Below are 12,239 nucleotides of genomic sequence, written 5' to 3' on the forward strand. Positions count from 1 at the left end.
CTGTTCTGTCACCCCTCCCAACCCACTCCACCACATCGTCTTTGTTGCTGCATGAAGTCACTGGTGCAGATGTCTGTGCATCTCATTACTATCCTGTACACCTCCTGCCTCCTTCTGAAGTGCTGGGAACCCTCTCCAATTCCCCCCTCCCACTTCCCACCACCCTTCCTCCCTTGGCCATTTCACCAGACATGACGCCTTCCCCCAGGCTACTTGCAGAACTGCAGTCCCAGTATTCAACCACTACAATGTCACAATGTAGCTGTAGAGGTCTGTGTTGGTAGAGGTCAACTATTTTAGGACCTACTCATTGATTTAAACTTTTCTCTAATGAACACAGGGCTCCAGCTCATCATACTGCCATCCAGAAGAAGTGTTGCAATTACTTCACCAAGGACACTGAGGGATTGTTTGTACGAAACAGTAAGCGCGTCGACACTGTACTTGGCCCAAATCGAACAGATGATGTCACAGTGTCAGACATGCGTGGAAACTCAGTCCGCTCCACCACAAAACTTCTCTGCTTGGCGTAAGTTGCAATCACCATGGCACTGTGTGCACTTAAGACTTTGCGGGAACTTTTTGGAACACTCACTGATTAATTGTGCTGTGCCAATGAGCTTGACAATGTCATGTAGCACAATTCAGGTGTTTTATCGATTTTTTGCCTAGAAAGTTTACCTGAAGTAATAATGCCAGACAACGACCCTCAGTTCACGTAAAATGAATTTCAAACATTCTGTGAATGCAATGGCATACAGCATCTAACTAGTGCACCCTTCCATCCACAGTGAAACGACAAAGCAGAACATTTTGTCAGAACCTTTAAACAGCAGATGGCCAAACTTCACTCCGCACACACCAGGGATCAAGCATTGCAACTGTTTTTCGCCTCGTATCGTTCACACCCAAAAGATGGACCATCACTGTAGGAACTGCTTCACGGATGCCACCATTGGACACTGCTCCACCTGCTCCACCCTCCTCAGCATCTGACGCCGAGGGAAGGTTGCAAGTGTCACTCATGCTACACGATATTGTCTTTCACAGGGTATTTAGCAGCAACAGAAATGACAGAGGTGAGATTGTCTGTCGACTTGGCACTTGAATGTAACTTCCTCCAAAAGTTGTTTGTCGACAAATTATTGTGGCAGTACAGGCAAACATCAATGTTTGATGATTATGGGTTCTCCCAAGTTTACATCGTAAGTTGTGTTTAAAAACCTGATAATTAAATATCAGATATCAAATAAAACTCAGATGTATACAGAGGCCTTATGATGATTCACAACTCATTACAAATGAAAGAAAATCTTTGATGAGGAGTTACATGTTAGCAGCATAAGCAGTTTCTGTGTACATTATGTCAGTCGAGCAGTTCACCTCCAGATTCAATGGTATGGAATAAGTATCCAGATACACTGTGGTTATTTGTAAAGTCGGTGATGACACTCAGACTGCCAGACAGTCGCGACTGCCCTGGCTCCAGAAATACTCAGCACACTGCGAGCTCGGTGGAGTCAAGAGTTCTGGCACAGATAGCAGTCCACGAAGATGGCTGTTAGCGCAGATAAATGACTGAAGTGACCTCAAGGGCATGCCTGACATGGCCAGCTGGATGTGCAGCTGCAACAGCCAAAGGGTTCATATACTGTGACTTTGATAAGATTTTTATTGACTGGCCCATGAAACTTCACTCATGAAAACATTCTGAAATTAATGATAGCCCACTCTCAGAACAGGAAGCAGACAACATTGACAAATAACATCACAGGAATAAAACTAAACTTACAATGGAGAAGCAAAGTATGACTTGTCATAAAGTTTGGTACTGCCCATTTCTGTCCTTAATATATGAAAAAAGGCTCTCCAATGTGTGCAAAGGACTGCATGAAATCTAATGTTTACTGATGACACATGCATACCAATGAAGGGCTTAAACTCAACCATTACATGACTGATAACTAAACAAGTCAACAACTGGTCTAAGCAAACATGAATAGTCTTAATTTCACAAAACCTTACACTCAGGTGAGAAAAGTCATGGGATACCTTCTAATATTGTGTCGGACCTCATTTTAAGCAGTGTAGTGCAGCAACTTGACATGGCATGGAGTCAGCAAGTCGTTGGAAGTCCCTTGCAGAAAATACTGAGATATGCTGCCTCTATAGCCACCCGTAACAAAGAAAGTGTTGCCAGTGAGAATTTTGTGCATAAACTGACCTCTCAACTATGTCCCATAAGTGTCCCATGGGATTCATGTTGGCCAAGCCGAGTGGCCAAATCATTTGCTTGAATTGTCCAGAATGTTCTTCAAACCAATCGCTAGCAATTTTAACCCGGTGATACGGCGCACTGTCATCCGTAGCAATTCCATCTTTCTATGGGTCTCCAAGTAGCTGAACATAACCATTTAGAGCCAATGATCGGTTCAGTTGGATCAGAGGTCCTAGTCCATTCCACATACTCAGCCCATACCAAAATAAAAAATTAAAAAAAAAAAAGACTTTAAAATAGCTGGTTGGTGATGAAATAATAGTCACAGTCTGTTTCTGGACTATTTCTTCATTCATTATGCATTTTGAGCTCAGCTCATCTTCAGATGACCTGGTGACAAATGCACTTTGTTACAATCTTGCAAAATTTACACACGCGTATAAATGGAGACCCTGTGCTAAACCACCATATAGCAACAAGACATTTACGATGTAATACATAGTCTTTGATACAAAGTGAACATACAACTTTGGCAAAGTTGTCAAGTAATGTCAAAAGCGACAGTTCCATACAGCAAAATGAGATATCAGCTACACATGTGTGCTGCTAACAGCCGAGTGATGTGGCTGGTGGCCTTTCATTCTCAAGAGAACTAGTTGGTACTAGGTTGCATATGCCCTGTGGAGCTGCTATCAAGGTTGATAAGTCATTACAAATAGAAATAATACTATCAATTACAAAATTTGTACAATTTTTCAATTTTTTATGCCACCCTTATGCGCAGGCAAACTTAAGTCTGCATACTATGCCAATATGAGAATAGGTAGTTACAAACAATTTATGGATATTTGCAATAAAGCCATTTAAAAAATATACAATAAAAATCAAAGACGGAGCCTTGTGTCAATATGTAAATGCTTTAAATAATTAATGGAAAATCTCATATAAAGATGTGAAACAAATACTAACAAAGAGATAGAGGGGCTGGCCAGTACTTACCTCAGCTCAGTACAGCCGATAGATACACAAAAACAACCGAAAATTTACATTCCTAGCTTTCGGAATAAATGTTCCTTCATCAGGGAGGAGAGAGGGGAAAGAAAGAGAAGAAGGGAAAGTGGATTTAGTTACTCACAACCCAGGTTATGAAGCAACAGGGAAAGGAAAACAGGGAGGGTAGCAAGGATGGAGGCATGGCTTCCCTCTGACAGCCATGCCTCCATCCTTGCTACCCTCCCTGTTTTCCTTTCCCTGTTGCTTCATAACCTGGGTTGTGAGTAACTAAATCCACTTTCCCTTCTTCTCTTTCTTTCCCTTCTCTCCTCCCTGATGAAGGAACATTTATTCCGAAAGCAAGGAACATAAATTTTCGGTTGTTTTTTGTGTATCTATCGGCTGTACTATGTAAATGCTTTTACAGGCAACATAATGCTTGCAGAAAAGCAATGCCTAACCATGTGAAACATGGAGCTGCAGTTATTGATTTATTTATTTAATTTTATTGTTTCATTCATAACCTCTATATGAATTAAGAACTCATTTATGATGTATATAGGATTCTGTATTAAAACACTAAGTGGTGTCAGCATTAACAAAGTTCAGTCTGAAAATAACAAGGGCCTTTTTCAATACCTCCCTATGGGTAGACTGGGAGTCTCCTACATATCCGTTGGTTTACCTAGCAACTTTTAACACAGGGTAAAACTATTAGCCTATTTTCTACAAAAATGTGTTTTAGTACAAAATCCTGTATACATCACATATGAGTTCTTGATTAAAATAGAGGGTATTTATGGAGGGAAAAAAATGTAACTCTCTGTTTGGTTGGTTGGTTGTTTGTTTGGGGAAGGAGACCAGACAGCGTGGTCATCGGTCTCATCAGATTAGGGAAGGATGGGGAAGGAAGTCGGCCGTGACCTGTCAGAGGAACCATCCCAGCAATTGCCTGGAGTGATTCAGGGAAATCACGGAAAACCTAAATCAGGATGGCCGGACGCGGGATTGAACCACCGTCCTCCCAAATGCGAGTCCAGTGTCTAACCACTGCACCACCTCGCTTGGTAACTCCATGTTTCACTTGGTTAGGCATCACTTTTTTGTATGCATCATGGCGCACATAAAAGCTTTTACATATTGACACAGGCTCTGTCTTCCTGTTTAAAGTATATTTTTTGAACTGTTTTATTGCAAATAACTGTAACTTGATTGTAACTACCTATTCTCGTGTTAGCATAGTCTGGTGTGTATAACTTAAGAGGGGGGCAAGGAAAGAAAAGTTCATGTATAGTCTATTGTTCAATCTAACATGCTTATAAACTGCAAATTATAAATTGTAATTACATGTGCATTATATGCAGTAACACATTAGCACTTAAGCTAGCCAGTGTTAACAAGCACACTCTTTGAAATAAAACCCTATATGACTTAAATTTGTCTTCGCCTAAGGTTGGCATAAAAAACTGAAAATCGTATAAGTTTTGTAATTGATAGCGTTATTTCTATTTGTAACGAAGTATCAGCCATGACGGCAGTGCCACAGGGTGCAAGCCACCTCGTGCCATCTAGTTCTCTTAAGTGGGAACGGCTGACAGCAACATCACTTGGCTGTTAGCAGAACAAATGTTTAGTTGAAATCTCATTTTACTGTGTGTAATTGTAAAATTTACATCACTTTTGACTTTACTTGACAACTTTGTCAAAGTTTTATGTTCACTTTGTATCAAAGAGTATGTAATACCTCTTAAATGTCCTGTTGTTATATGGTGGTTTAGTATAGGGGCTCTGTTTAAATATGTGTGTAATTTTGCAAGACAGTAACAAAATATATTTGTCATTCGGTCATTTGAAGATGGGGAGAGCCCAAAACGGATTTTAAAAGAAAAAAAAAAGAAAGAAAGAAAAGGGGTCCAGAAACATCCTGTGGCTTATTTCATGCCCAACCAGCTATTTTAAAGCAATTTTTATTTTTGTGATTACAATGGTCGCATGCCTCTACCATGACTTTCAGTCACATCTATGACATACATCTTATACCATTAGGGAGCACCAGCAGCTAGCACAGTGCCTTGTTGAAAACTTGGATCTATGAGTTTGTACTGTCTGTGCCACACACTAACCCTACCATCATCTCTTACCAACTGAAACTGGGACTCAACTGATCAGGCCGTGTTTTTCCAGTTGTCTAGGGTCCAACTGATATGGTCACGAGCACAGAAGAGACACTGCAGGTGATGTCATGCTATTTGCAAAGGCACTCGCATTGATCGCCTGCTGCCATAGCCCATTAATGGCAGATTTCACTGCACTGTTCGAACACTGACAACACTATGCAAATACGAACGCTCTCAGACATTAAGTGAAGGCTGTTGGTTACTGCGTTACCTGTGGTGAGAGGTAGTACTTGAAATATGGTATTCTCAGCACACTCGACACTGCGACTCTCAGAATATTGAATTTCCTAACGATTTCCAAAATGGAATGGCCTGTATGTCTAGTTCCAACAACCGTTTTGCTTTCAAAGTCTCAATTCCCACGTGCCGCCATAATCACATCGTGTACCTTTTCACATGAATCACCTGTGTACAAATGACAGATCCACCAAAGCACTACCCTTTCAAACATTGCGCACAAAACACTGTTGTCATCTGCATATGTGCATATCGCTATTCCATGACTTTCATCACCTCAGTGTACACTGTGCAATGACTTGCTGGTACTAGAAATCATTAGAAATAGACATTAATGGTCATACAGTACGTGAAACATTACATATGAAATTATGTAGGGCCCAACTGGATAACCATTAAATAGATTTAAGACATCAAAAAACTAACCAAGAAGCTCAATTCAACAATTCTTCACTTAAAAGTTTCTCTCAGCAATTTGACATCAAGGCCCAGGTGGTGGCATATTTCCACTGTCACTCCCTTTTGTTTTATTGAAGTATCTTCCAGACGCATTGCAGCTAAGGAAGCAAAGAATTCATCTAACAAAAGCTAACAATACAAACTTAGTGTAAAGCAATTAATCATACCTCAGAAGACCCCTCTTCAATGAATTTGTAATCATTACATGCAATTGCAGTGTATTTCTTACTTATTTGTATTTGTTGCTAGTAATAAAATTCCACTTCAGATAAATTTCAAATGTGCAATTTACACAACAACACTAAGACAAAAATTACTTGAAAGTAAACTTTCCCTGCTTGATTGGGGGTTTATTTTCTGGTGCAAAAGTATTCGAAAGTTTCCATTTGATATAAGGCAATAAAATGGGGAAAGCCAACAAATATGAACAAAATTAATGACCTCTCTTACTAACTACACCTCCTCCAAATTATCTCATTGTACTGATTAAAGATATCAACATACATGTTAACTGTGTTACACAGATAATTGAAGTTTGCAGACAGATTACTATTTTTAAATGCTATAGGTGAGTTACTCTTGACCAGTATCAACTGAGTCATTTCATTAATGAACAAGAGGGAGTATTTAAATAACACAGAGTCAATATAGTTTATGAAGATCATTTTTTCCGTAACAGAACGAAACAAAGGGTGTTTAACACTTTAGGAGAGGCTTTAGAAAGCCAATGTAGCACACAAAAATACAAATAATAATATGTTGCAATGTTTCACAACACACACTTACCTCTTCATCACTGTCCGGCTTAACAACAACAGCATCTATGCATTGCGTTTCAATTTCAACATTCTTTGTACTTTTGCTGGATTCATTACTTATCTCACTTTTACCATTTTTAAAGTTCCACAATAAATGAACATTCAAAAGAGGCAGTGGAATGTGCAAAGGATTCTTCAGAATTATTCTCACATATATTGGCTCTGTTAATGAGAAAGAGAACCAGTGTACAGTTTCCCATTATACATCAACAAATTACAAGACTAATTCTTTTGATAACTTTTTATTGTTTAGCATTATATGAACATAATATCATTCAAAAAACCATCTTACCTCTCACAACAGCAATGGGTTTGGAGGTATTCACAGTCTCATTGGAAAAAAGTTGGAGTGTTGGTCTGAAGATCATCGGCAAAGTACCTTGTGCTTCAGTTACTAATGTCTCTTCTAATTTTGTCCACCTATGTCAAGTAGAGACTGACATTCAAAAAAGAACAAACCAAAAATATTTACATCTATTTGATCACAATGTTAAAATTCAAAACCTGGGAAAGCAAATTAACTTAGTGTGCTTTAAGATTACAGGACTGAGTTACACCACCTTTTTACCAATGTTAGTTTTTTTTCCAAGCATATTTTAGCACACATGTGCAATTAATAGTGGATCTTATTTTACTGACAATCTGGAAGAGGAAGAAAAGATGTTTCATCATAACAATTGTTAGTGAAAGATAGGTCTAAAATTTATTGTGTCTATTAAAGTTTCTGTTCCTAAATTATTGGTTATACAGATTTTTTACAAGTTCCATTAAATGGTTAGACAGTAAAATCCAGAGTACGACATATGTCTGTGTTAATTGTGGATATAAATCTCCAGTTACTTTTAATCCAATATGGAGAAAGTAGGAACTGCGATGTATATTAAGAGGAGACATAAATAATAATAATAATAATAATAATAATAATAATAACAAGAACAATAATAATAGTCGCAATAAACAGGGCTACAGCTGGCAATTTTGAATTACTTATGACACAATTTGTGCATTATTAAACTTTTTGACTTCCAAGCAGAATGAGTCAGTAATAATGAAATTTAATTTTTTTAAAGGATTCTTATACTAGAAGTATACTTGGGCCCCTTGTCATGTCATATAATCTAGGTCCACTCATACAATTTGTAGCAATAATTAGAGGAGCTACTGACAGCATTTTTATAGATGCAATGAGACTGGACAATCATAGGGTAATTTCTATAGTTAAGCGCTTCTCAGACCATGAAGGTTTACTCCTGATGTTCAGTAGCAGAGTGCAAGTCGCTTAAAAACAATGGGAAAACTACAAGGGTAATAAATGTAAAAGGAGTTGAGAACTTCAAAAAGAATATAAAAATACAGACTGAAAATATGTGTTATTAAGCCCTGGTAGTCATAGACTACCATGACAACTATTTTCCAAAGAAATTAAACTGTGAAAGCAGATTAAATGTACCTAAATCCTGGAATACAGAAACGATAGAAATATCATATAAGCCCCTATCTGACATCAAGAGAGAGACATCATGACACAGTTAAATAATTGTACAAAATGTTCTGTTACATTGCAAGAAAGTCATCGGAGCATCGGAGCATCAAAATGTATGCACATTCATGAAAAAAGAAACTCCTCCAGCACCAAAGTATGAATTATTGGAACATAATAAAAGATGAGACAGGAAAAATAAATCTGAAAATTCAAGAACTTTGTTTAAAGGCATATAACGAACTTATCAAAGATCCCCAAATTTCAGAAACTTTTAATGACTGTTTTCCATCAATGAAATGAAACTTAGGTTTGAACATTTCCTTAACAAATGGGTTATAGTCTCTCGGAAAAGCTTTCCAGAACAAGTTTTCTAAAATTTAACTTCATCCTACACCACCAAAAGAAATCTCCACTGCTACCAACATACTTAAAAATAAATGTTCAAATGGTTATGATAAAACCAATAGTAAATTAGTGAACTGTTCTTCAGCTGAAATTAGTAATCTATCGAGTTACAAATGTCATGATTTTTTCGTAATGTTACTTTCCCACAGGATCTAGAACATGGTATTTTCAAAGCCAGTTTTCAAAAAAGGAGACAAAACTTTGGTAAGGAATTATTGTTGCATCCTATTACTTTCAGCATTAACAAAAAATTTTGAGAAGATTTGGTACAACAGACTTTATAAACACTTTATACGGGAAAACAAGCTCCATAGTACATAGTCTGTATTTCAAAAAGGACTGTCACCTGAAGAGGCTTGACAGATGATGCACTAGAATCAACATATGCAAAATTACTCCCACTGGGAATATTTTGTAACTTGGCTAAGATTTTTGATATTATGAGTCATCAAAAAGTTAAAAACCGTATGGGATCAAACAATGGTAAGTCCAGGATGGAATAACAACAATATTGTGAAGAAGAGAGACTGCTACTCACTGTACAGAGAAGTGCTGAGTCACTAACAGACATGATGAAAATACTGCTATACACTTAAATTTTTCGGGAAAAGGCCGCCCCACCTGAAGTAGGGAAGATGGATTGGGCAGGTCTTGCATCTGGTCACCTACCATTGTACATATAAGTTAGTTTTGACCTGGGTACTTTTTCCTCTATTATTTGTTATTGCTTACTGTGTATGCTAATATTGTTCAATGTGTGCTCTTTCTGTAGTGCTAATGAAGCTGTTCTGTACGTAGCAGGGGACTGTGAGTGGGCGTGGCATAGGGATGGACTAGGATTTTGCTGAGGTTGGGTGGGCAGTGGAAGATCACTTTGGGAGGGGTTGGAATTATCTTGAGTAGAATGTCCCTCATTTCACGGCATGATAATAGACAAAGCCCTGACGAAGTACATGGTTCAGTCGTTCCAGTACCATGTAGTATTGGGTGACAGGGAGATGCTTCTTTGTCATTCATGCTTCGGATGGATGTGGGGATCAGGTGTGTGTGTGTGGGGATCAGGTGTGTGAGGGGATCAGGTGTGTGAGGGGATCAGGTGTGTGAGGGGATATGGCACAGGACATCTGTTTGTGAATTAGGTCTGGAGGGTATTGCCTGCCTGTGAAGGCCTTTGTGAGGCTTTCAGCATACTAGGCGAGGTAGTTTTCATCACCACAGATGCATCTACCATGCGTGACCAGGCTGTATGGGAAAGATTTTTTGCTGTGGAAGGAGTGGCAGCTGCAAAGTGCAGGTACTGTTGGTGATTGGTGGGTCTGATGTGGACTGAGGTGTGGATGGAGCCACCTGAGGAGAGGAGATCACCATCTAGGAAGGTGGCACAATGGGTGGAGGAGGGAAATGTGAAGTGGATGAGAGAAGGTGTTGAGGTTGTGGAGGAATGAGATTAAGGCACCCTGGCCTTGGGTCCAGATTATAAAGGTGTCATCAATAAACCTGAACCAGAGGAGGGGTTTGGGGAGCTAGACATGTTTCCTCTAAGTGGGCCATGAAGAGATTGTCATAGCATGGTGGCATGTGGGTGCCATAGCTGTGCCACATACTTGTTTGTATGGCTTTCCTTCACTGGTGAAGTAGTTAGGCATTAGAATGTAGTTGGTAAGGCATACGAGGTATGAAGTAGTGGGTTTGGAATCTGCAGGGCATTGAGAGAGGTAGTGTTCAATCACAGCAAGGCCATGGGCTTGAGGAATGTTGGTGTATATGGAGGTTGCATCAACAATAATAAGTAGGGACCCAGTAGGTAAGGGTGTGGAGATGGTGAAGAGCCAGTGCAGGAAGAGGTTATCTTCAACGTGGCAGGCTAAGTTTGGACAATTGGTTGCAGATGTTGGTCAACAAGGACACATTCTTTCAGTGGGGACACTAACCAGCCAAAATGGAGCACCCAGGATTGTTATGATTGTGGATTTTGGGGCAGCACAAAGAAGGTTGTGGTGAGTAAGGAGACAAATTCAGGGGAGAGGTTCTGGGAAAGGCCTAATGATTTCAGCAGGGATTGGACTTCTGGGATGGGGTCACTTTGGCAGAGCTTGTAAGTGTAGACGTCGGACAACTGGCAGAGGCCAGGTAGTCACTCTGATTCATCACAACGGTGGTGGAATCTATGTCTGCAGGGTGGATGCTCAGGTCAGGATTCATTTTTAGGTTGTGTAGGGCACTCTTCTTCTGCTGAAAGGTTGATGCTCTTAGGGAGGGATCTGGGGAAGGATGGTGCGACCAGGTCGGAAAGTTGGAATTCCTGGAAGGTAACCAGAGGATGGTTAGGCAGGAGTGTGGAAGGGTCATGGTTGGATGGCGGTACAAACTGGGCCAGGCAGGGTTCAATCTTGGGACTGGATTGGCTCTGGTTGGAAGGGTTAGTAGCAAAGAAGTGTTTCCATTGTATGGAGCAGGAGAAAGAGAGTAGATCCTTCACATGTCTAACATAGTTAAACCTGGGAGTAGGGCTGAATGTGAGGTCCCCAGATAGGGCTGAAACTTCTATGGGGATGAAGATTTTAGTGGAGAAGTTAACAACAGTGTTCTGGGATTGTTTCGGCTCTGGATTTCGTGGAGTGTTCTGCACTCCCACCTCAGACCAGTACACTCACTGTGGGCTAGGAAAGAGCTGACAGTCAACTGAGCACCAGCGGTTCTGTCTTTCAAAATGTGTTATAAGAATTATATCTAGTGTCAATTCTAGAATGTTCTGTAGAGATCTCTTCAGAAAACAGAGCATTTTGGCAACTACGACATAAAATTAATATTCTTTGTTGCTACCAACATTTCTCTTGTCTTAAAAAATAGTGGCAAATATAAATACCACCAAGACCAGAAACAAGCTCTACAAAGACTCCAAGAGGCTATCAATAGCACAGGAAGGAGTAATACACAAGTTTACCCATGTACTCAACAATCTACCAGAGCACGCTATGTGTCAGGTACATAATGTGCTGTTGTTGAAGACTGAACGAAAGAAATGATTCAAATGGCTCTGAGCACTATGGGACTTAACTTCTGTGGTCATCAGTCCCCTAGAACTTAGAACTAGTTAAACCTAACTAACCTAAGGACAACACACACACCCATGCCCGAGGCAGGATTCGAACCTGCGACCATAGCGGTCGCGCGACTCCAGACTGTAGCACCTAGAACCACTCGGTCACTCCGGTCGGCTATTATTGAACGAAAGAACTTCTTGTTGTGCACCTCCTCCTATTCCACTGAAGATTTTCTTCACACAAATTCTTAAATGTAATATTTTAGTTTGGTTTAGTTTTTATTTAAAATTAGCCCTGTAACCAAGTAATGCCTCTGTATTGCACTTAAATTAAATTACATTAAATTAAATCTTCAACTTCTTTCATCCACATCAATAGCTAAGTGGTCCGCACGGCTGACCCCCA

The 12,239-nt window shown here is 39.7% G+C and overlaps 1 protein-coding gene across 6 annotated transcripts in view; it reads right to left on the minus strand.

Moving 5' to 3' along the window:
• Window positions 1–12,239, minus strand: part of LOC126273168 (trafficking protein particle complex subunit 8) — a 269,428-nt gene that overhangs the window by 119,290 nt on the left and 137,899 nt on the right. For all 6 annotated transcript variants that reach the window (XM_049976647.1, XM_049976646.1, XM_049976644.1 and 3 more), the window contains 2 exons: window positions 7,195–7,322; window positions 6,871–7,064 (listed from right to left, as the gene is read on the minus strand). In XM_049976647.1, the coding sequence (XP_049832604.1) occupies window positions 6,871–7,064; window positions 7,195–7,322 (322 nt within the window). The remainder of the gene's footprint in view (window positions 1–6,870; window positions 7,065–7,194; window positions 7,323–12,239) is intronic.

Source organism: Schistocerca gregaria, chromosome 5 (assembly GCF_023897955.1).
Source record: "Schistocerca gregaria isolate iqSchGreg1 chromosome 5, iqSchGreg1.2, whole genome shotgun sequence".
NCBI classification, from domain to species: domain Eukaryota; kingdom Metazoa; phylum Arthropoda; class Insecta; order Orthoptera; family Acrididae; genus Schistocerca; species Schistocerca gregaria.